The 25,815-nt window shown below is 45.1% G+C and overlaps 1 protein-coding gene across 7 annotated transcripts in view; it reads right to left on the bottom strand.

The window, feature by feature from the left end:
• DENND1A (DENN domain containing 1A) overlaps window positions 1-25,815 on the bottom strand; it is a 405,631-nt gene that overhangs the window by 134,954 nt on the left and 244,862 nt on the right. For all 7 annotated transcript variants that reach the window (XM_081150732.1, XM_081150734.1, XM_081150736.1 and 4 more), the window contains one exon: window positions 7,972-8,073. In XM_081150732.1, coding sequence (XP_081006858.1) covers window positions 7,972-8,073 — 102 coding nt within the window. The remainder of the gene's footprint in view (window positions 1-7,971; window positions 8,074-25,815) is intronic.

Below are 25,815 nucleotides of genomic sequence, written 5' to 3'. Positions count from 1 at the left end.
GGGTGAGGTCCATGTCCTAATCATCTCTGCGTGCATTACACCCAATGTAAGGCACAGCACACAGCAGGTGCTAAGGAAATGCCTGGGGTTCCCCCCAGCTTTACTGAAGTATAATCAACAAAGCTATACATATTTAAAGTATATAAAGTGATAACTTGATATAGATGTTATAAAATAATCACCACAATTCATCTAATTAACATGTCACAGTTATCTTTTTTGTATTATTAACAGTCACTATGCTGAACAGTGGAGCCTCAGAACGTATTCATGCTATAACTGAAAGCTTGTCCCCTTTAACCAACATCTCTCCATAGAAAAGCCCTGTGGAACAAATAAGCGCTGTCAGCAAATACTAACAGGATATGCTTGCACATGGCACACGCAGAACTACGACTATGAGGCTTGTACACACACAGATTCATACTATGTAAGATATACAATATAACCAGGGCCTGCCCATCTCCCCAGTCAGCACTTTTCCTTCCTATTGGGATTTTAAGAATGGTTTGGTTTTTTTGTTCTTTTTTTCTCTTGGTAAAGTTTAATATGAGTTAACATTTTGTAGAAGGGCAGATTGCAAGGGCCAGACAGCATGTGACGCTCTAGCCCTTTGCTTCTGGGATCAGACAGATGCATTGTTGACTCACAAGGGCAGCACAGCAGCTCCCAGGAGCCCTGGGCAGCATCTTGAGAGGCTGGGTGCTCCAGAGGACAGGCAGCAAGCGGGCTCCGGGCTTATGTGCGCCTGGGCCCTTCTGAACCAGTTTTGCCTTTGGGCTCCCGGAGACGGTCAGCTACATGGTATAGCCCAATTTTCATGTAATTCAACCAGTCCTAAGGTCACAATTAAACAGAATACTGTCATTGACTCAGGAAACATGTGTTGAGTACATGCCATATACCGAACTCTGGGGCAGATGCAAACATGAAGGAACGGTTTTCAGTCCTATCCTGGAGGGGTTGGAGGAGAGGACACAGAAAATAGCAGGACCAGGGCTGTGACAATACAACGGGCAGAGCAATCGGTTATGAAGTGGGGGGTCAAGGGCAGAGTCTAGCAAACTGACTGGAGTCGGGTGAGCCTGAAGACGCGGCAAGTCCCTTCATTTCTGCGATGGTGTCTTTTGAAGAGGGTATGTTTTTACCTTTCATGAGGTTTGATTTCTCACTGTTTCTTCTATGGCATGTGCTTTTTTGTGTTTTATCTAAGAACTCCTTGCCACATGAAGATTTTCTCCTACACTTTCTTCTATTCGCTTTATACTTTTTGCTTCTATGTTTAGGTCTATAATTCATTTTGAACCAATATTTGCATGAGGTAAAAGTCAAGATTCACTTTTTAGCATATGGATACCCAATTGTTCCAGTAGTATTTGTTGAAAAAACTATCCTTCCCCTATTGAATTACTTTGGTTTTTTGGTGAAAATCAACTGACCATTATGTGTGGGTCTAATTCTGAACTGTTTAGTCTCTTCTATTGAACTGCATGTTTGTCTGCATTTACTGTAACTCTCCAGTAAGTCTTGAAAATAGATAATGCAAGTCCTGCAACTTCATTCTGTTTCAACATTGTTTGGCTATTCTAGATCTTCTGCATATTCATAGATGTTTTAAAATCAGCTCATAAAGTCTTCTTCTTTTTTCCCTTCTAAAGCCATCTGGAATTTGGATTGGGATTATAGTGACTTTATAGATTAATTTAGGAAAAATTAACATCTTAAAAATATTGAGTCTTCTAATCCAAAACACGGAATATCTCTCCATTTGTTTAGGTCTTTTAAATTTTTTCTCAGGAATGTTTTATAGTTTTCAGTATACAAATCTTGCACATATTTTGGTAAATTTATTCCTAATTATTTCGTGTTTTGTTTGCTATTTTAAATGGTACTTTAAAAATTTCATTTTCAGTCGCTCTTTACTAGTACATAGAAATATGTTTGATTTTTGTATACTGACTTTACCCTTCACACTTGCTAAATTCATTTATGAGACTCCTTAGGATTTTCCATATACCTGCTTATGCTGTCTGAATAAAGACAATTTTTCTTCCTTCCTTCTAATCTTTAGGGCTTTTATTTATTTTTCCTGTCTTAGTGAACTGGTTAGAACCTCCAGTAAAACGCTGAATAGAAATGGGAAGAGCAGACATCCTGTTCTGTCCTCAGGTGGGGAAAGCATTCAGTCTCCCACTGTTAAGTGCGATGTCAGGTGTAGGTCCTTCCTCCATGCTCTTTACCACAATGAGGATACCTGGTTAGCTAAGAGCTTTTCTTATGAACATGTGTTGAATTTTTCCTAAAATACTTCTTTTGGTATTTGTTTGATATAGTTTACCTTTCTTAGTCTGTTGATAGGGCAAATCACATTGATTGATTTTCTCATATTCAGCCAACCTGTATTCATTTGATCATGATGTATTAGCTTTATTTATATACTGCTGGATTCAATCTGCTAATATTTTGTTAAAGAATATTGTTCAGTAGTTTTCTTGTAAATTCTTTGTTTGGTTTTCATGTCAGGGAAATGCTGGCCTCATAAAATAAGGTGGGCAGTGCTCCTTCCCCCTCTATTTTCTGAAAAAGTTAGTGTAAGATTGCATTAGCTCTCCCTTTGATGCATGATAGACTCAACTGGTGAAGCTATCTGGGCCTGGGGTTTTCTTTGTGGGAAAGTTTTAATTACAAATTCAACTTTCTTTAACAGAAACAGTGCAATTGTTCTACTTCTTGAGTCACTTTTTGTAATTTGTGTGTTTCAAGGTATTTATTCATCTAATTTATAAAAATTATAGGCATACAGTTGTTCATAATACTTCCTTATTTCCTTTTCTTTCCTTTTTAAAAATATACCTAATTTTTTATTTTTTTTTCAATTACAGTTTATATTCAGGATTGTTTTGTATTAGTTGTGGGTAGATAAGGTATACACTTTTTTCTTCTTGGAATTTATATATTTTTATTTTACTTTATTTTTTAATTGAATTTATTGGGATGACATTGGTTAATAAAATTATATAGGTTTCAAGTGTACAATTCTGTAAAACATCATCTGTGTATTGCAGTGTGTGCTCACCAGGCCAAGTCAAGACTCCTTCCATCACCTAACCCCTTTACCTTTTCTACTTCCCCCATAAAAATATACTTTTTATTTTGGAATATATTTAGGTTTACAGAAGAGTTGCAAAGATATCAGAGTATCTGTATACCCCTCACCCAGTTTCAGTCTCCCCTAATTTATATCTTTTATAGTACATTTGTCAAAACTAAGAAACTAACACTGGTACTTTATCATTAACTGAACTCCAAAATTTATTGTGATTTCACGAGTTTTTCCATTAGTGTTCTCCCATTTCACGATCCCATCCAGAATTCCACAGAGCATTTAGTTGTCATGGCTTCTTAGTCTCCACTGGTCTGTGACAGCTCTTCAGTATTTCCCATGACTTTTATGACCCTGCCAGTTTTGAGATGTACTAGTCAGGTATTTTATAGGAAGCCCCTAAATCTTGGTTCATCTGAAGTGTCTGCCATGATCTGGCTGGGGTTTTGGAAAGAACCCCAGAGGGGTGACAGACCCTTCTCATTACATCATACCAGGGTTCCATGACATTCACATGACATCACTGGTGATGTTGACCCTGATCCCAGGATTGAGGGCGTGCCTGCCATTTCTCCACTGAAGGTATCCCTTCTGTTTCCATTCCCTGTTTTTCTGAAGTGAGTCGCTGAGTCTGGCCCACACTCACGGGTATATGTCGGGGGGAGTATTAGCTCCTGCCCTGGAAAGGCGAGGGTCTGCAGATGCTACCTGGGATCCTCCTACCGGGGAGATTTGCCTCTTACCCTCTCTCCAGCAGCTGCTGATGGTGTTTACATGGTATCTTTTCCATGCTTTTACTTTCCGTTTGACTCTTTATACTTAAGGCGGAATTCATGTAAACAGCATATAACCGGGTCTTATTTTTAAATATAATTTACTAATCTCCTTTAACTGGAGAACTTAGACGCTGCACGTTGGAAGTAATAATACAGTTGGGTAGAGCTATCACCTTGCTAACTTTTCTGTCCCACCTGTACTTGGCTCCTTCTTCCTTTCCCCCAAACATTTTAGATCTTCCATCCAGGCTTATTAGCTCAGTATCTCCACCTTAGTTGTCCTCAGTGGCTCCTCTACAGCTTACAATGTGCCTCCGTAACTTACGAGGCTGCTCTCAAACAGCAGCGGACCAGCTCGCACGCAATTTAAGGGCCTTAAAACAGCAAAACCCCGGCCCCCAGGCCGCCGGCCCCCGTGCTCCCGCAGTCAGGCGCGTGCTTCTAGCAGTGCTCTTGCACACCGTAACCACAGGCGGCTTCCTTTACACGCCCACTTGCCCTTCCCAGATCTTGGAAACGAGGAGGAGTCTCTCACACTCGCCCACTCGCGCCCCATTTCCATGCTCCCCGCCCGCTCGCCTAGTCTCCCCAGGGCACCGATTTCTTCCCCCCGGGAGGCTTCCTTCAACGTTTCCCATAGTGCAGTCTGACAACGATTTCTCTCACATTGTTTTACCAAAAAAGTCTTAATTGTGCCTTCATTTGAGAAGGGTAGTTTTCACTGGATATACCATTCTAGTTCGACAAAATTTTCCTTTTATTGCTTTAAAAAGTCATTTTAAAAGTCATTATCTTCTGGTTGTGTAGTTTCCTACAAGAATTCCCTGCCGTGACTTCTTTCATTTAAATGTGTCTTCTTTAGCCAATTTTAAGCTTTTGTTTTTATCACTGGTACTGAGTCATTTCAGGACCTGTCCTTAGCGTGGTTTTGTTTGGGTCCATTAAGCTTGAGGCACAGCGCGCTTCTCGAAACTCCACGTTAACCGTTCTCATCACAAGTGAAAAAAATTGGCTACAATCTTTTAAAATATTTTTTGTTTTTCCCCACCTTCCTCTCCTTCTAGGACTCAAATTACATGTACGTTAGTCTTCTTGATACTGTGCTATGGGTCCTGAAGGGCCTGTTAACCTTTCCCTGCTTCATACTGGATAGTTTTTATTGGTATGTCTTCGAGTTCATTGATCTTTTAAGATGTGGTGTCTAATATCCTTTTAATCCTATCGGTGAAATTCTCAGTCCAGGTATTATATTTTTCACCCCAGATGTTCCCATTCTTTCTGTATCTTCTGTTTCTCTCCTCATTAAGTCCAGGCCTTCCTTTAAACGCATGAGCTTATTTACAATCTTTATAATATCTATCTTAAGGTCTTGTCTGCTGATTCCATCATGTCTGTCATTTGAGTTCATTTCTATTGACGAGTTTTCCTCTTGGTTATGGGTTACATTTTCCTGATTCTCAACGGCTAGTACTTTTTTGACAGGATGTTAGTTACTGTGGATGTGATGATGTTGAGTGTTAGATTTTGTTTTCTTCTTTTAAAGAGGGTTGAAGTTTATTTTGACAGGAGGTTGAATTTCTTGCATATCAGGTTGATCCTTTTAAAGCTTTAAATTTTTTTAAAGAAATAATTTTGTTTAAAACTTTTTATTTAAGTTTAACATACAAAGTACAAGTATCATTGGTGTTCAGCTTGAGGAATTCTTGTCCACGTAACTGGCACTAAGAGAAAAAATCAGCACATTACCAGCACCACTGCAGCCCTCTCGTATGGTCCTCAGGCTTGATTTTAAGCTTTGTTAGAGCAGGGCTAAAACCATCTTTGCTATAGAGCTAATTTAGATAGAACCAAGGCGTGGCCTCCTGGTCTCTGATGACTGTCCTGAGTGATCACCAAGCTCTTCCTCTCCTCCTCTGGCTGGTCCGTTTGAATGATTCCTAGCCTGTGTGAGCGCCCCTTATGGGTGGGCAGATCCATCTGCAGCAGATTACTCAAGAGGGCCCAATTCAGAGTTCTGGAGCTCTTCTGCTGAGCAGCTCCCTTCTGTCTGATAATCTGATCCACAAATTGAAACCACCTCTTCCTCAAACTCAGATCTGCAAGCCCTCAACTCAGCAAGACAGTTGTGCTTGGCTGGGGACCCCCCATCAGGCCCAGGGTCCAGAAAATGCCTCCAGGCAGAAAGCCAGGGGGGTCAGAGGCCTCACCTCGCTTCCTTCTTTCTCTCAGGGATCATACTCCTGTACTACTTGCTGTCCAGTATGTGAAAACAGTTGTTTTCATATTTACCCTGAGTTTTAGTTGTTAATGGCAGGGGCAGAAATCTAGTTCCAATTACTCCATCATGGTGAGAAGCAGAACAAAGGCCTCTTTTAATAAAATTTCCAGCACGAATGCCATGTTTTGCAAGATTTCATCTACCAAAATAACCCAATCCATATGTCCCCTCCATCCTTCCATCTATCTATTCAGTGGCTGCTAGATCCCCGGGAAACAGAGGAAGAAAACTCGATTCCTGCCCTGGAAGAACCCACAATTAAAAGGGAAAGCCAGGCGTGTGCTCCGTTACCCTGCAGGGGAATAAGCACAACTACACAAGCACAATGAGTAGCTGTGGGACAGAGAGAAAGACGCGCTCAGGCCCACTTGGAGGGGTCAGGGGATGTTTCTCAGCCTAACACTTAGGGTCGCGTTGTGGGGAACAAGCGAGAGGTTGACAGACGGGGCAGGACATTTGGGACAAAAGGAACTGTACGCATAGTATAAAGTGATGAAACAACACGCAAGCTTGGGGGAGATGCGAACAGCTCCAAAGAGCTGTGACGTAGGGCGTGAAGCAGTGAGGAGAGAGCCAGCGCGATGGGAAAAACACCTGGGTCATGTCCTGAGGGGGCCTTGACCGCCAGCCCGGTCATCATTCACATCCATAATTCACTGATACTAACTACAGAGCTCCTGGACACATTTTACATATATTATATGCGTTACACTGAATTCTCACACCAACCTTACAGGGAAACTAAGGCTCGGAGAGTATAAGCAATTTTGCCCAAGATCACATGGCTAGTAAGTAAGGAAACCGGCACCTAAATACAGGTCTCTCTCACTCCAAAGCCAGCAAAAGCCTCTCACCCATAGGTACCGGGAAGTCATGGAATGATTTTTTTGTCTTTAGAAATTTTTAAAAGATTATGTTCATTGATGAAATGGTTTTAAGTATAGATAAATTTAGTTACCTATAACTACAAATATATACAACTAAATATAACTAAATTAGGGAAATACAGTTAACTTTATGCTTTAAAAAGGTAACTGGTGCATGAGGAAGGGCTGGAGTTCCGAGGACCAGTTCACAAACCCAGCGACACACCCAGCCCCGTCAGCACTGCGTGCCTCTCAGTCTGGAAGTTTGAATGGCTCCACAGATCCTCCTGCAGGCAGAGCCAGGGAGGCAGGCCCAGAAACATCCAAGCCGTGCTTCCCAGTGACCTGTCCTCCTCCTGCATCAGGACAGTGGGGGACACTGGGTCTACTTCAAAGCGCCGCCCACAAGGCAGGTCTGAGTAGCAACATGCGGCACGGGGCAGGTCAGATGCTACCTGGCAAAGTGTCAGCAGGTACTTTTTGTTGACTACAGCCCACGTTCTGTCTGGACTGAGGTCACAAAGAAAGACTTAGGGGACGTGGAGCCATGTTCAGGGCACTGTCAGCAGATACCTGCTACGTGGGAAGCAGCTGTGTTTGAGGATGTCCCAAGAAAAAATGGAGGGTTGAGGTGCCCCAACTGCTCACACTGGAGGCCCTCACATAGCCTCAGGGTAACGGCCACATGCTGGAAAGGATGGCGACCCCAGGTGCCCACCAAAAGGGGAGCTGCTCAGGCCCTGGGATCGCTTCCGGGCCTTTCAGATGGAAATGATGAGAGCAAAACCAGACTACAAAAATGAACCTCTGCCCACTTCCTTCACTGAGACAAAGTGCCATCCTCGGCCACGGGAAAGCTGCAGCTGTCCCCCGCTCCCCTTCCCCCCAGGGGATGTCACACAGTCACTGCCACTCAGAGGAGTCAGCACCCAGAGGCTCGTTACCCACCACGTCAGTCGGGAGGCTCTGCAGGTCATCGAAGGGGGTTTCCAGAGTGTTGGTGTCCACATTAAGGATCACAACGTCATCCAGGGCCATGTTTCGGACTTTCTGCAAATAAAAACATTCCAAAACAGACAATCATTGAAGAGCCATGAGGACACGGATTTTCTCCTGGCCTTCTCTGGGGATGGGAAATAGGGACCAAAGTGACATTTGGCAAAGGCTTACACTGGGGCAGGCCCAATGCTAGGTGGCCCATGTTCATGAGGACACTTAACTGTGAGCCTATGTGGTCACCCCCGAGCCCCAGGCATGGAAAGGGTTTCACAAAGACTAAGTTAACATGCCCTGGGTCACAGAGCCAGGAAGAGAGATCTTTATACCCCGATGTTATTTCCCCCTATATTTTCCATTTTTTAAGATGGAAGTGGAGGTCTAATCTCTGGCCCCAGGTGCTCTGATACACAGCTGTGCCCGTGACACCCACAACCAGCCCAGCCACTCTTGTACGAAGGCTGGCTACTGGCCCATCTCTCTTCTGGCTCCTGTCATTCTGGAGTATGGAACTTGGTGCATGGTTTAGTGTCAGTTAACATGTCAACATTTCCCTTACACATTAAGTAGGAAGGTCACTCTCAGTTTGGTTCAATTTTCCCTGGAAGCCTGGCTAGTGGATCACGGCTCAGAGACGGTGGCCCTAAGCTGTTATTCCACTGGTACAGGGAACGGGAGATGGATGTCTACGAGGTGTTCCTGTCTGGTGAGGGGGGAAGGGATGAAGGTCCGACATGGGGAAAAGAGGAGCCCGCCACCTGGAGCCACTCTCTGTATTCTGTAGAAACACAAGATTGTGCGTAGCCTCAGGTTTCAACCTTTCAGCACACTATTTACCCACTGCTAGACTCCACCCCAATATTCCTCCTGCCTACTCACGTCTCCCGATCTCATGCGATCCTCTTACACCATCTCACATCTAAGCTCATTTCTTCAGTGTAGAACTTCAAAACTATTGCCTTTATTTCATCTGGTCGCCCTGCAGTAAGGACTCACTTTCTTTACTGGCCACACTGAGCCACTGCACATGACTATGTAAGTGAGCGCTGCCCAAGGATGCCAGGCCAGCCAAGTTGAGGCTGAAATCTGCCAACCCATGTGTCTGCCGCATGACATCAGTTGTAATTGATGGTGGTAGAAAGGAGGGAACACCTTTTGCTAATTCACCTGAGGGCACTGTGTGGGCTGGTGATGGAGCTGGACATCCCGATGCTGCTTAAGCCCAAGTGTCCAAATGCCCTGGATGCCCAGCAACTGCAATGTACTGGAAGCCCACCAGTGCTTGTCTTAGGCGTCACTTACCTTATCTCATTTAATTCCTAACAACCCTTGCAAAGTGCATGCTATTCCTCTCATTTTATGCAACATGAGGAAAACACGTGCAGAGAGGTGAGGCCAGGGGCAGAGGTAGTAACAGCACTGGCTGCTCCCCGGCCCATGAGCCTCCTCCTCAGACACCCTCAGAGAGACTGAGCTCCGCACCCTGTGCCCGCTGGGGTGTGGGCTCCTCCAGGGGCTCACCTGTTTGGGTCCCCACTGCAAAATAACCAGCACCCGGCCAAATGTTAGGCTAAGTGCTCATTAACATGGGCCCACACGTTTGTTGTCTCAAACCCCAGCCTCTAGGACAGAACTTGGTGCCTAAGTAAACATTTCCAGATTCCTCCCAGCAGGAGGGTGGAGCCATGCTGATCAGAAGCCTCCTGGGGTTGAATAATGCTTCCAGAGGGCAGAATCCTGGAACCCTCCCACCTAACAAGACCAGGAGCCTCAAACTTCTGCGGCTGACTTCTCCAGGCCCAGGAGGCCTAGGCCACAAACCTACCAATCCATTCATAAACTTTACCGAGTGCTTACTATGGGCCAAGACCCACAGAGGAGGCGCAAGATTGCCTACTTAGAAGTTAATTCTCCCTCCAAACCCCAACACTCATACTAACTGACCACCTTATTTACAGGGTGAACGCTATCAGCAGACAGCGTTGACAACAGTAGGCATGTCACCAGTGTTTCACAAAGCACAGTCCACATCTTACAGATGAGACTACTGAGACTCCTGATGAACTGCCCAGGGCTCCTCAGCTGCCTCCCTCTGCAGTCCAACAGGTCAAACACCTAGCAGCGTGCTAGTGGGAAGTTACAGGATCAGCCTCAACAATCACCTTTCACCAACACACTCTTCAGAGCTCAGCATTTTCACAAAGATCCTTCCATTTTCAGCAACAGCAGCTTCAGGTGAGGTATCACCACCCGCATCTCAGAGGTGAGAAACGGAGGCTCAGAGAGGCGAAGGGCTACCCCAAGGTTATGTGGCTACTCTGTGGCTTCCTCCTCTGTAAAACTGGGAGGGTAACTGTGACCGTGACCGCCCTCCTTACCCCACTCCCCGCAGGGGCTGCTGGGCACACAGCGGGACTTCTAAACAGTAGCTGCTATTATTACTTTTGTAATAAATACACTGGCCCCAACTAGTCTGAAAGCTAGAGAGGCAATGGCCTTATGGCAAAAGTCCTCTGGCCCCATCCTAGTAATTGCTGGGCTCTCACTTCAAAGACACGAGCACCAGAAACAAAATGAGAAAGGGAGCCAGAGGGCTGAGCCACAGCGCAGCTGGAGGCCTCCAAGACTGAGCTGAGCTGAGGGCCGCTGCACCCAGAACCATCTTCTTTCTGTCTATCTGTCTGTCTATCTATCATCTATCTATCTATCATCTATCTATCTATCTATCTATCTATCTATCTATCTATCTATCTATCTATCATCTATCTATCTCTCTATCTCTCTATCATCTATCATCTATCTATCTCTCTATCATCTATCTATCATCCATCTATCTATATCCATCTATCTATTATCCATCCATCCATCCATCCATCCATCCATCCATCCATCCATCATCTATCATCATCGCCTCTTCTGATCTCCCAAAGAGCTCCAAACACAAGGGGCCAGGGCCCGGCCACTGGAGAGGCCGCGGGCGCGAGGCTGGAAGGGCAGCGGGTGGGACGCCAGTTGTGGACCAGCACTGGCACTGTTTCTGTGTCCCGCGGGCCCTGGCGGCACAGAGCGGCCTTTGTGGACTCTCCACGGCTGGGCTGGAACAGGCTTTTCACTGCGTCCCACTCCTGACTGGAGGACTTGCTGGTTAAGCCATGTGGAGTGTTTACTTTTCCAACAATGGTGGAGGCTGAAGAAGAGGAAAAGACCTGGCCCTTTCTTCTGGCTCAGCAGGCCAGGGTCCCCTTAGTAACCACGATGCCCAAGCACCAGGCTCCAGGCAGGAGCTGGGTCAGCACGGTTTCCTCTCGCAGGACAATGCAGCCCTCTTGGTGGCAGGGCCTCTTCCCAAGGGGCTGCTGGCGGGGACTCAAGGGCCTTCCTGAGGCTCAGGGTTCTCAGGGAAACAACTGGAGGCCAACTCAGCAGGGTGGTGCCTCACACGTGAAAGGCTCATAGAAACAAGGGGAATGAAAAAGAAAAAAAACACACAAAAATCTCCAACTGGGGTGGGAGAGGGAGGTGCTGGTGGAGAAGGAAGCTGGATCCTTGCTGGGTGCCAAGTCATTTAACCCTGTCCACGTCAGGAGGGAGGTGCCGTCACCTCCATGTAATGAGAAGGAAATGCGGCCCACAGAGGTCAAACCAACTGCCCAAGTCACACAGCTAGTGAGTGGCAGAGCTGACGTTTGAACCCAGTGACTTAAAAGCCTGGCTCTTTGTAAAGACGTCCCCAGACCAAGGCATGGACTTCAGAACAAGCACCTAGGCAACAGGCCTGGGACCTGCTTCTCTTGCCTTTTGTATCATAAAAATTAAATATGCCTACTGTAAAAAAAAAAAAAGTGGGAAAGACATAAAAGTTCAAAGGAGAAAATTATGGTTACCCTCATCCCTCCATTTGGAGATAACATTTTGGCGTTTCCCTCCACAGTTCACTGCTCCAATCCCCACTTTTTAAAAACACAGCTGAAACAATTCTTACCATTTCTTTCAGATTCTCTCATTTATTACCATTTAAGCAAGGCTCCACTTCATTAGAACCTTTGTAAAGATCATTACTAATTGTTACAAAATGTTCAGTTCATGGAAACAAACCTATCCAAGTCCCCTTTGTTGGCTACCGTATCCAGTTGTTAAGACATTATTATATGTAATACTGTCGTGAAATCATAGGCACAAAGCGTGTGCTTTAGGATGGATTCCTAGAAGTGGAATTTACTTTCCACTTCTTAAAAAGTGTCCCTCTCAAACTCGACTTTGAAAAAGATAGCTTCACTTCCAATTATTTTAAAGTCATTTTATCCACAGCTTGTGTTTCCTACTCTAAGTGAAGAAAATCAGCAAAGACACGAGCAGATGTCAAAATAGTCCTCCAAAAACCCTACCCAATTAAAACACTCGCTAGGACCGCAGCACACCGAGACGGCGCTCCGGTAGCTTGTCCCACCAACACATTCCCTCTCTTTTTAGTTACAACATATGCCAAAGCCCCTGCCAGCTGCAAACCCTCCCCTCACCAGACTCTATAGGCTTTTTCTCAGAAAGAAAAAAAAATACTGACATGCACACTGCTTTCCAAATGGCATTTCTTGCACGGAGAAATACACAAAAGTGTCATCTTCCCATAAATATTTTTTAAAATGTCTTTCCCTTTATGCTTTGTCACAGGCAGAATTAGCCTGACCCCTGCCTCTCAGGACAGGGAAGTGGTCAGGGCAGCTGAGAGGAGTGAGTGTCACCTCTGGAGTGCCCTTTACCCCCTGGGTTGCCTGAGGCAATTCACTCAACCTCTCAAATCCTCCAGGTTTTCATCTGTAACACGGGGATCATGACAGTACCCACCTCATCAAGTTGTGAGGATAAGGTAAGTACGTATATGTAAAGGAGTTCGCAGGATTCCCAGGACATCCATAATGGGTAGTCGACCAACAGTGGCTCTCTTGCCTGCCTGAGTCCCCAAGAACTCAGCTGAGCCGGGCTAGCCTCACTCCAAGAGGGCCAGAGGTAGCAGGTTTGCCTTTCCCTGTTCTCCCCTGTGGTTATTTCCACAACAAGAATAAGGAGCCACTCTAGAGTTACTTATACAGGTATTCCATTCCTCCCCTCGCCTGTGGGCTTTTTGGGGTCACCAGACAGGTCTCTGTACTCTCAGCTCGGCCCAGGCTAGGTAATTCTTGAATGAATGAATGAATGAATGAATGAATGAATGAGAGGCAGTACAGCCTATAGGCGAAGAGCACAGGATCCTGGAGCTGGTCTGAGTCCTAAGCTGGCTCCACCGCTCACCAGCTGTAAACTTGGGCATTTCACTTAATCTCTCCATGCCTCAGTTTCCTCCTCTGTAAACTGGGGATGATAACTGCCTACCTCATAGGCTTGTTGTAAAGATGAAATGGGCTGGTTCACCTTTTTAAGGTACTTTGAGTGGTGCCTGGCACACGAGCAGCTCAAGATCCGCATTTGTTAAAGAAAAAGACACAATCTTTTGAGGGTGATGGGAATCGTCTAAGTCTTTACTGTGCTGGCAGTGTTCTCATGAAGGAATCATACATTTTAAATGGATGGTTTGTCGAACATAAATTATACCCCAATAAAGCTGATAAACACAGGAGTACTATGTCCAGAACATAGGATAAAATCACAATAAACTATAAAAATAGCAATGTATGAGTGATGGAAAATGAACACTATGCAACGAGGTGACCCCTGGGCCATCACCCGACGTACGTTCTGGTTTGCAGCGGTGTTTGGCTCCCTGCCTGCCTCCTTCCTTTCTGTCTAGCCCAGGATTTGTTTTAAACTTTGTTTTCCATATATGCCCTCGTAGAATAGACATAAAAATCCAATGCCCCTAGAAATTCTGATATACTTCCCCACACAAAAGTGGGGTCCATTTGAGAATCACTCTACTGTAGCTAACAAGGCTTTACCTAGCCTGACATTCTAAAGTTGGTGTATGGAAACAAGGGGTTCCCCTAATATTATGTGTGTGTGTAATCACCTACACCTGTTCAAACCGCACCAGCCCTCCACCCAGATCAGCGTGATCCTGCCTGGCCAGGGAGAGGATTGGGCAGCTAGTGACAAAAGGCAGGACTTAGAACCATGTCTTAAAATGAAGAGCAAGGGTCGGCACTGGCAGTGTAACCCAGGGGACCCAAAGAGTGGCCGGGAGCACTGGGCGCTCCCCTGGCTGAGGAGGCTGAGGGCTGGGTGGAGGGGCCCAGCTCCACCTCTGCCCCTCAGCTGAGCACCGATCTAGGGTGGAGGTGGTGGGTCACGAGAGGGCCATATGGGGTGAGTGAGCTAGCGTGCAGTGCGTCTTTCCTGCTGTCCTTCCACCAGGATCGTCAGGCAGGGCGTGCCTGGTGCCATGCTGCCCAGGGAAAGGCTCGCTAATCGGAGAACTAATGAAACACTGCTGGGCCCTCTGCTGGGAGCAGGCCTGGCGGCTGTCGGCGTGAGCCCAGACGGACAACGCACGCCTAGCGTAAGCAAACTGCAGTTTGCTTAAGGAAGTGCGATGGGAATAACAATAATGATGGCAATGATAACAATCGTGCAAAATTATCATGATTAATTAGTGTAGAATCAATTCACAGTTGACACAGGAGGCGAGATAGGAGTTAACGTGGTGGTAAGGATGACGGTGGGCTCTGGAATCAGACAGCCAGATGCAAGCTTTGCCTCTGCTACTGTTACCTCGGCAAGTTCTTTACTTCTGATCCTCAGTTTTCTTACCTATAAAATGGGGATATTATTACCTACTGCACAGTTGTGTTGTGAGGGCCAAGATAGTTTCTGTAAAGACTTTAACACAGTGCCTGATAGCAGTGAGTGAGCAATAAGTGGGGGGCTATGAAAAGCGAGCCTCTATCCTTGCAGTTTGAAAGTTACATCAACAAATGGATTAGATTTCCAAGACTGTAAGAATTTAAATACCTGATTTTCAGACCAAAGGTTACTTTAAACTACCAGCAACCTTGTGTTCTTTTCCTGGCTCTCTCAGAAATATGAGCACGTTCTTGGAGCCAGACTGCTGGAGTCTAAATCCCAACTCTGCCAGTTACAGCTGTGCTATCTTGGGCAAACCTTTTAAACTCCCGGTGCCTCAGTTCCCTCATCTGTACAGGATTAAAACAGTGCTGACACCCAGGATAATGGTTACCCCTGGGTTGGAGGAAGAATGACTACGGGAGAGCATGAGGGGCTTCTGGGGGGCTGGTAATATTTGGCTTCTTGACCTCGTGGTGGTTACCTGAGTGCACCTCCCTTGTGAACGCATCTTGCTGTACACTTAGGACGAGTGCACTTCCTCCTACAAATCTCATACTTTGGTAAAATGTTTACAGAAAGTAAGTAATATGAAAGTCACCAGATCATTATTGTGACTAGATGAGTTAACATATATACAGTACTTAGGACAGTGTCTAGTATCTAACGAGCACTGGGTATTAACTATTATTATTATGAAAAACAAGATAGCAGTAATTCTTTTGATAAAAAGGATTCAATCTAGAATGTTTTCAGTTAGAAAATTTGTTTGCCAGGGCAGACACCTCCAGAACACACACAGCTTCTCGAGAGGGGAGCAAAGCAGCAGCATTCTTGGGCACCTCAGAGGCACTGGCCGTCTGGAGTCAGTTTGCTTTGGTTCGGGAAAGCAGCAGGAACAGGAATCAGACTGGGCTTTGGATGTTATCTTGTTCAATTCCTACTCAGGACCCAGGGCAAGTTATAACCTAGTAGAGCCTCAGGTTCTTCATCTATAAAATGGGGCTATAACCATGTACTACATAGGCCAGTGAGAGGATTAAGTAAAAAAAAAAAAAAGGAATATTTATTTTGCATGTATGTGGCCATATTTCCAGGTGCCCAGGGTGCTGGCCTTGACCACAGGCAGATCTTCTTCCTGCTGGAGTGACCCCTGAAGCCCATAAGCACAGTCTCCTCTCCTATGGCCAAGCCAGCACCTCAGGCAGCACCTCTGAGACCAGCCACTAGACCACCGAACAAAGGGGACGGGTCCCGACTGACCTCCTGCAAAGACACTCTGCTTCAAGAGGACGCAGCCTCCGCCTGAGTCTGAGGACGCTCACACCCACAACATGCTTTGCTTTGGCTCAAAGTCCGACGTTCATGCCTCTATGAGAGGCACAACTGACAAGGCTCCTGGCATTATACTTTGTCTTCCTTAAGTCTCACTTCTTGGCAGTTTTGTTCTTTTTTTAATTTCCAAAGGTGGATATAGTTTGGTTTAGTTAAAACTAAACCAAAAATTACACCTTAATAGCTTGTTAATCCAGACCTTGTCCTCACTGACTGACTGTGGCTGGGCCTCACGCAGTCACCTCTTAGGCTAACTGTACTCCTGGCTTCGTGACGCGCGGAGCCACGGCTGGCTGTGCAGGGCCCGGGGCAGTGTTACACACTCTGCGCCCACCCTCTTACTGACTTTCACAACAAAGCAAGAGCTACTGGCTGAGGTGTTCCTCCCAGGGCCCAACCCTTCACATATGCCATTTAATGTAATGCTCACAACACCCCTGTGGAGAGACAAGGAAACTGAGGGTCAGACAGGTAAAATAACGTGTCCAAAGTCCTACGGCTTAGAAGCAGTGGAGCTACACATGGAGCCCAGTTGAACACCAGCATCTCTGTACTACCCAACTCCTCTTATTAACTGCTCTGACACATTGTTTCCATCAACAGAGGTATTGAGCAACTGTAACTTAACAGCTGTTAGGCAAGTACCAGCAGAATAGAGTCCTTAAGTAGCTTGGTGACTGGCCCAGGCTCCATTAAAGTTCCCAGGGGAGAGGATTTCCTACAGAATATCATCCCCATTAGGTGGATGAGAAAACTGAGGCTAAAGAGATTAAGTTCGCCCATGTTTGTACAATTGGCTTTTGTCAGAAAAGGATCTGAGTTAACGTTCTTTCTACTATGCAGCACATACAAAGTGTGCTCAGATGCACACGCATATATGTGAGCACATAACAAAGAACAGCCTGGGGAGCTGGAGCTCCTAGGAGAGGAGAGAGAAGTCAGAGGGAAAGTGGAAAGGACAGGAAAAGGAAAGGCAAATATTCTGGTATTCTCAGCTCTTTATTCCCTCCTGAAATCTCAGATACACACATAGGGAAAAGTGACATTTTCCTTCCCTTCCTCGGGCCCCAAAGGTCACTGAGCTGCCAAGCAGTTGATAAACGTAGTGGCTTTTCTTTGGAGCCAGAAGTCACTGATTTGCTCCTTCCTGCTCCACAAAATTAAAAATCCAAGCCTGACAGTTCAGAGGACCCCCGAAAACACCGCTGGAATTTCCCAGTGTGCTTTAAACAGAAACAGAAGCTTGGCAGGGGAGGGAAGTGCTGTGAGCACCTCCCAGGTCAGGCCGAATCCGCTCCACACAAGGTAATCAGCACCGACTCTCATTAACACACCCAGAGATTTTCCAACCCAGGTCAGCGGAGGGGCTACTTCTCCATTCCTGAGCATCACCCGCTGCACATTCACTCACTCACCCATTCATTCACTCATGTGGTCACTCATGCATCAGCCAGTCACTCATGTCAGCGTCACGCTGGGTCTTGAGGACAGAGATGACTAACATGATCTTTAAACTCAAGGGGCTCCCAGCCTACTTGTGGGAGGGTGTGGATAGGGAGTGGTGGGAAAAATTATAACCAATAAACTTAAGAAAAGGCACAGTGAGGTATAGAAGAGACCTCTCTGATGGAACATCCCCTCCCCTGGCTGGTCCAGGACCCAGGGTGAGGAAGGCCCCAAGGCTGGTGTCCTGGCTTACTCGCTAGCGAGGTGGCTTTAGGCAAGGCACTTCACCGCCTTTAGCATCCATTTCCTTCTTGGTGAGATGGGGGTCGCGATCCTACCCTTCAGGATTGTAGAGATGAAAGGAGGCGCTGGAGGGCCTGCGTTTCATAGACTGCCAGCTGTGCGGCAGAAGCTTGGTGAGTGCCAGCCGGTCTCCTTGTAAGACCTTGGTTCCGCGGCTCTGCTGAGGGCTCACTCTACGAGTCCAGCCTGGCCTTCTCTCTGCCCATGGAGCCCTCTGACTTTGCCTTAAACTGAAGCACCCTCCCCACTGCTGGAGACCCTGTTTCCTCACCAGTGCAAAGAGGGCAAGGGCAGTGCCAACACCTTTTGCCACTGCTGCAAAGCACCAGAGAGAGGTGAGGTGGCAGAGGACTCGGTGAACTGTGAGGATGCCCAGGCCCGGAGCACCCTGATCGTCTCTGTCCCGCAGCCCCTGCTCTTCTGGGGGGACTTCCCGACTGCTTCTCTCGGTCTAACCACGTACAGTGGGCAACATATGCTTGAGCCCTCAGTTAAAGCTTGCTTAGTGATGTTTCTAGTTGTTTCCTGTGTACCTGTCACTTTTCCCTTAAAATAGCTGTTTTCAACCTTACTACATTCACATGTATTGTAGTAACGCTTACCACTGTCACCTATGAAGCACTGCAGAGTTTTTAATACTATATTTTAAAATATATTAGTTCATCTGATCCTCAAAGCAACCTCATGGAATAGGTATTCTTACCCCCATTTTACAGAAGAGAAAACTGAAGCTCCTTCCCCAGGTCCTGGAGTGATAACAGAGCTAGGATCTGAGCTTGGACTGCCGGGCCCGAAAGCTTGGTACTCTTGTCCCTTCTGTGTAGCCCCCTCTACTTCCCTGGCTTAGCAAATACTGAGGACACTGACCAGGCTGCATATTTCTCTTGTAACCTCCATGGATAGGCTTATCATAGGCTAGATACATAACAGCAAACAGACCCTAAAAGCAGGGCCAGTATCATATTTTTCTTTTGTACATACTAAAACACTTCACACAACAAAATACTTGGGTTTGAATTCTAGTCCTGCTAATTGTTAGCTGTGTGACTTTGACAAGTTATTTAACTTCTCTGTGTCCAGATTTCATCATCTGTACAATACGGCCACCACTAACAGAGCACAGCTTGTGAAAATTAAATAATGAGTGTAATACATCTGGCACTATTTCAGAAATAGTATCCATCCAACTTGAAACGATGAAACTTGAATTTAAGAGTTTCACTGGGGGTATAAGGAGATGTTGGTTTCCTAGTCCCAAAATGGTTTGGGGTCACCTTCTCATAAAATAGGGCGTCGTTCCTCCTACATAACTGCCACTTGCCATCATTCATTCATCACTAAGCACAGCAAACCCCGACTCCCATCTCCACCTGCCTTTTATTTGAAATGTCAATTTTTAAAGAGTGGAGAGGTTGGAAACCCAATTTAACAAGCACACTGAAACATTGTTTATTGCCCCCATAAACATGGCTTAGTGAGAATTACGGACTTAATCAGAGTGAACTTATCTCCCGGTGAAAAGGAACACTTTAAATTTCAGAAATGGCACCTTCACTGTGAAAATCTCTTAACTTTTCAAACAAACTGCAGGGGGTCTTAAACATATGGGCAGTAAAGGGGTAGCCATTACTGTGATTTGTCTTGCCCAAGAGCCAAGGAGCCCTAAAGGTCCATGACAACTTTAAGATCTAGAAACAAAATTTGGAAAAATCATATTCAGGAGATGTGTCTCTAAAATCCTCCGAAGGGTCTGCAAGTGGGAAGTGACGTCTGTACAGTTGCTTGGGGCTGCCCAGAAGAAAGGCTCCAAGTCAGATCAGGCTACTCAGAAGCAGCAGCCCTGGGGAAGCTCGCCTCTCCTGTGCGTAAGGTGAAGCATTTAGCAATAGGTTGCATTCGGTGACCTGCTTTTCAGAAGAGAGGTGCCACCTAAGTCCCAAAGGCCGCTAAGTGGTTTGAGTGATTTTTTTCTTTTTAAACAAACGATTCCAGAGGATGAGGTCCAGTGAACCCCAACTTCCCCTCTGAAGCTTCATTAGGGCAGCTCTGACCATTCCAGGAAAGGTTTTCATAAAGACGTCCCATTTTGCAGGGAATGTATCAGCCTGGATGCCAGAGGCAGGAAAGGCAACAGATATAAAATTTTATTATTTCAATGCCCCAGTAGCAGCCAGGAGGACTTAATGAAATCACCAAGATTTACAATCTGAAATAGCTATTGCACAGACAGATATGATTAAGGGAGCTGCGCCCTCTGACCTTTCAACCCTTTGATCCTCGCACAGCAGGTGGCCTGGAGCCCCCTCCTGGGCATCTTCCCTCTCTTCCGACACTGCTGGACCTTGATGTGCAATAAGCCTGACCCTACACAGGTGACTCTCATGCTGCTTATCACCAGCAGCTGCTACTAATGGAACAGCCAAAACCGCTTGGCCTCAAAACCCTACCCCAGAGGTGGGGGGAGAGGAATCTGCTCTGCAGTGTCCAAACAGCGCTGAAATGATGCTCAGTAAGTCAGCCCCAAGTCCACTTGTTTGCAATGCTTAATAACGGTATTACCAAAAACTGTCCTAGAAATGGAACTCTGTCTCTTCCGATTTATACTTTGAGTTAGGAAAAAAAAAAATCACCTTTTAAAAAATAAATCACAAATCTCAAACAACAACAAAAAAAATCAACCCTGAAGTTCCAAATGCATCTCTCAGAACTTCCCTAAAACCATGTGGAGCAAATTTATACCAATGAAAATCAAAACAATTTTTGGAAACCTAAAATTGACTGTTTTCAGTTCCATGAAATTTCATTTAAAAAAGCCCATATGCCAAAATGTCCAAATTCTCTTATTTTTAAAAATTGGGACGACTTCCAAAATCATAGCTATCTTTTCCTTCCTTTTTTTTCTCTTCTAAGGATGGGTAATGTGCATATGTACTTATCGAGCTTCATAATTTAACCCATTCGACCAGTATAAAATAGCTGCAATGAAATGTTGAAGAGGCAGGATATACATTTATTATCACTGTATCTTTCAAAGCAATTGATTCTATTTGGTTAAAGATGTGTCCCGGAGTCTAGGCAGCCCCAGTATGAAGCTTTTAGTTTTTTCCAGATATTTGGGTTTATGGAGGGAAGAATTTTAGGCAGGACACATAAACCTGTGGAATGTTGATAACTTCCAACCACAAAAGGAAACTTTAGTGTCACTGCTCACCATACTCAGGAAAAGCCCTGAGCCAAAAGCCTTTGATTCTAAACAAACATAATACGGTGGCCCCAATTCTTTGCCTGGTCATTAATGTCTGAATTCAATAGGCAAAGAAAAACTCCACTTCTTTGGTAGCCTAAGTGGCATATCTTAAATATTAAACTTTAAGATAATGTTGAAATTAGCTGAGAATCAAACAATATGTAAGGAGAGGCTTATACAGTTCAAATTTCAGTCACACATTTCTCTATGGATGTTTAAGCTTAGTACAGAGAGCAGTTTATGGAGAAATCAGTTTAGCAAGAATAAAAGGTATGGTTACTACATAGAGTTTGACCACTTTGTACAAAATTATTAAGCTAGCTTCTTCAGAGATACCTACTGGAAATGCTTTATTAATACCTACTGTTGAGTGAGAGCCATAGTGTTTTGAACTGTTATCACTTTAAGGCAGTTGTCCCCATTTTGCAGATGGGGATGTTAAGGCACACATGCACAGAAGCTCAGTGACTTGCCCAAGCTGCACACAAATGGTGGAGCTGAGATTCAAACTCAGCCTCACTGCCTGCCCCCAAAGCCCATGGTCCAGCCACATTTTCCCCAACTAAAGCAAACAGAAAATGAACAAAAAGATCCTAAACAATAACATGCAAGTAATTTGTGCAGAAAATGCTGGGTTTCAGCTTGCCTACACATTGCCTTGGCTCATTTAAAGGCCTTCTGAATCAATTATTTTAGGTCATTAAGAGGAAGTTTAATTTGGTTGACAAACACCCCCACTGTGGTGACCTCACATATCAACAACAAATGCCTGATGGTCACAAACCCGTACCATGAGTCTACTGAGCATGGTGTTAAACAAAACCACATGTGCCCGGATTCCAAGTGGGATTTGACTAGGCCAAGGGTACCGCTCTTCAATCACCACACTGCTGGTCTCTGAGCTCCCGCAATGGCCCCACCCCTAATCACTTGCAAGGAGTTTATGAAAAGAAGTCACCAGTCCTATGTGGCTGTGCTCAGTTAAAAGTGCCTTTAAGCTAATGTCAAGTTAGAAAAACCCCACTCATTAAAAAACACAAAAAGAGGCTGCAAAGAGGGCAGAGCCAATCTTTAATTGGGGGGGCATACTAAATAATTTTATTTATTTATTGAATTTATTTGGGTGACATTGGTTCATAAGACCATACAGGCTTCAAGTGTACAACTCAACAAAACATTATCTGCGCACTGTACTGTGCAACCGTCACCCAAAGCTAAGTCCCTTTCCGCTCCCCTTAACCCCCCTTTGCCCACTTCCACCTACCCCCACCCCCTGCAGAGCAGATGTCTTTTAGCTTGTTTGAATGAAAAATGATCAGTTCTACATAAATATAATATTGATACACATATACAGTAGGCCCCCTTTATCTGTGGTTTTGCTTTCCACGGTTTCAGTTATCTGCAGTCAACCATGGCCCAAGAATATTAAATGGAAAATTCCAGATATTCTGTGTGTGTGTGAGAGACATCACATTCACATAATTTTTATTATAGCATATTGTTATAATTATTCTATTTTATATTAGTTACTACTAATCTCTTACTGTGCTTAATTTATAAATTAAACTATCATAGGTATGTTTATATAGGAAAAAAGTATATATGGGTGAGGCAAAAGTAGGTTTACAGTTGTTCATATGGAAAATAATACAATAATTAATAAATAATAAAAGAATAAACTCTGTGTTTCGTGTACTCACAACTGTAAACCTACTTTTGCCCCACACTGTACAGGGTTCAGGACTACCTGTGGTTCAGGTATCCACTGGGGGTCTTGGAATATATCCCCTGAGGATAAGGGGGTACTACTGTAATAACTTCCATTTTTTGGTACCTGACATAAGGTAGGCACCGAATGTTCTCATTTACTCCTCATTAAAAACTCTTATGAAGTGGGAATCTACCCATTTTATAAGCAAGGAGTCTGAGGCTCAGAGAGGCACCTTAAGATCCCTTCTGCAAAACTGGCACCTCCCTCAAAAGGGTGACAATTAGAAATCATATGCTCAAGTGCAGTATTTCCAATAGGCATGTCTTAGGAGGACAGCATAACAGTAATTTTGTATGAAGTGGTCAAACTGTGTGACAGTCACCATACCTTTATCCCCTGCTAAACTGACCCCTCATTTACACAAAGGGGCATGTTTGAAGTCACCTGGTAGTGGCGGGGCTAGAATGTGAATCCCGTCCACATAACGCAGAGCCCAAGCGTTCTTTCCACTCTGCTACACAGCTTCCTGCATGCTACTGTATTCTCATCTGACAGGAATTTGATTAATTCAAGCTTCTCTTAGTAACAATTTATAAACTTTAAGTCTTCTTTGAAGTCAGCTTTAACACTGCTAAATGGAACTTACATATAATGATAGGAAAATTGGAAAACAAAAGCATCAATGATGGTTTCACATTTTCTACTGGGATTCTCCCTCATATATTACTCAGTTTTTCTAAAATGTAACAGAGGCTTACCTTATCTCATAAGAGAACATTTCAGTCTCAACACATTAGCCTGAAAATGTATTGAGTGCAAGAGATACTGAAATCAGCCAGAAGTATTTGTTACTTTGATTACACAAATTACTACTTGAGCTTTAAACTGCCTTATATTAACCAATTCCAACGCTAGGGTAAGCGACATTTAAGAGTCACACTCGTTTTAAATACAGATGCACAGAGGAGGGAGCTCTGGGGGAAGCCCGTCAGGTGAGATGCAGGACCACTTTCAGGCCCTCAGTTGAATGGAGGTGCTCAGTTTGGGCTCTGAATGCTCTGGATGAGACAGAGATGTGATGTTTCCAGGATAACAAATAACATGCGAAGGAAACTCCAGCAAAAGCAAACTACTTACTGTCCAATTATTTGTTTCTTTATGTAATAAGGCAAGTGCCAGGGTTTCACTGATTTAAACTTTGCCTTTTATTTTTATATTACCAACTGGGAAGAATGTTTTGTACAGCATCTTTAAGAAGCTCTTCACATCCATTATGTCAGTTCATTCTCACAGCTCTCTGTGATGGATAATATAATCTAAATTTTACTGCTGAGAATGGAGCCATGGAGAGGCTGGGTAACCCAGCCCCAGTCACAAGTGCACTCAGAGCTCCTCTCTGCAGAAATAGGAGGCTGCTGGACTCGAGCTCTCCCTGCCCTTCACCTCAGCCCCAGTGTGTGACACAGAGGCGGCCCTGAGAAGGAAAGGCTCAGGCAGCGAAGGGGCCTCTCTGCCTAGGACTGGGGTGAGGTCGGCATAATCCACATAGCCTGATGTGAGGGTGCAGAGCGGAGGCTCAAGGGGCTGAGGGCCTGCAAATTATATTACCTCTCTGAGCTTCAACATCCCCCATTTTTGCACAAATATGGATAGCTCCTACGTGGCAGAGAGATTCTGAGAAATGCTCACAAGTGAAAACAGGTCAAGCACCTGGGACAGTGTCGGGCATTGAGCAAGGACTCAGAAGATGTCCGTTTCCTCCCAGCCCTCTCCCTTTCTTGCTGAAGCTCTCTCCATGAATCTATGACTGAAACTACCAGGTGGAATTTTTCATGCAAACGTCACCTTCTTATAAAGCAGGAATATGATCAATTAGCACTAGCGAATAACTCACATGGAATTTCCCAATTCTTGTGAGGACACATAAACAGTCACCACTGATAAGGGGATAGGCTTACGGCTCAGAGCTTTGCATGTCGCAGCGTTGACGAGCGTGCACCACATCTTACTACCGTCTACCTTGGAGCCCTGCAAGCAAAGTGGTACAATGGCGACACGAAGTGCTCCTCTTCACTCACCACCAAACTGTTTGAAAACAAACACCTCCCTCCACCTTCTGTGCAGGGGTGGGGGTGCAGGCGGAGGGTATAGGTCCTAGAGACCAAGAGGAACTTCGACTGGGCACCTGGGCGCTGTCCCCAGAGCGGTGGCTCAGTGCTGTTCCAGGCACTTGGTGCATCTGCAAAATCAGCTTTTAGGGGCCCCAGCTAAGCCTTCCCAGGTTCAGGATGGCGAGAAAGGGAGAGGACTGCTGTGAGCTTGGCCTCCTGAAATTGCACTGGAGGGAAGAGGTAGTGAGCGCCTGCGCATGTGATACCTGGGTCTCACCCCCCTGCTCCTACTGCCTGGAACTATCACTTAGTATATAACCTAAATTTATATCCTCAAACTGGGCTTGGAAAGAATATCTAATTCATAAAAAGCACTTGGAAACAGAAAGGAAAAGTCAGAATCTAGTAAAAGTGGTACTTAAAAACCTCGAAGAAAGCCATCACTACAAACACTCCTGCCACGGCTTGGTAGCAAGGGAACCATTTGGAAGCTTGGGTTTGGGACGCTAACACATCTGAATTTTATATACATGGTCGTGGTGTGTAATTTACTTAAGAATTACCTTGATCTTTACAAATATCAATTTACTTTATTAACATGGTTAAGCAGTTTCCAAGCATTTTATATGGAAGGACTGGGTTTCTAATGGCCCAGAAGGAGAAGGCCTGACCATGTCCCTCCCCTATTTACACTCTTCAATGGCTCTCTGTTGCCCTATAAAGTTCAGACTCTTTAACACGGCTTACAAGGCCCTGGATGGCTGGCCCTTGCCTGCTTGCCTCAGCCTTATGTTCCTATCTGACATCGAACCACTCATACTTCCTGAGATCCCACAGGCCACACTTTAAGTCCTTGTCGATGCTGCTAC

This window comes from Miniopterus schreibersii (genome assembly GCF_964146895.1).
Source record: "Miniopterus schreibersii genome assembly, chromosome: 11".
NCBI classification, from domain to species: Eukaryota; Metazoa; Chordata; class Mammalia; order Chiroptera; family Miniopteridae; genus Miniopterus; species Miniopterus schreibersii.
The sequence above is the reverse complement of the archived record's forward strand: the minus strand, read 5'-3'. Positions and strand labels throughout refer to the sequence as shown.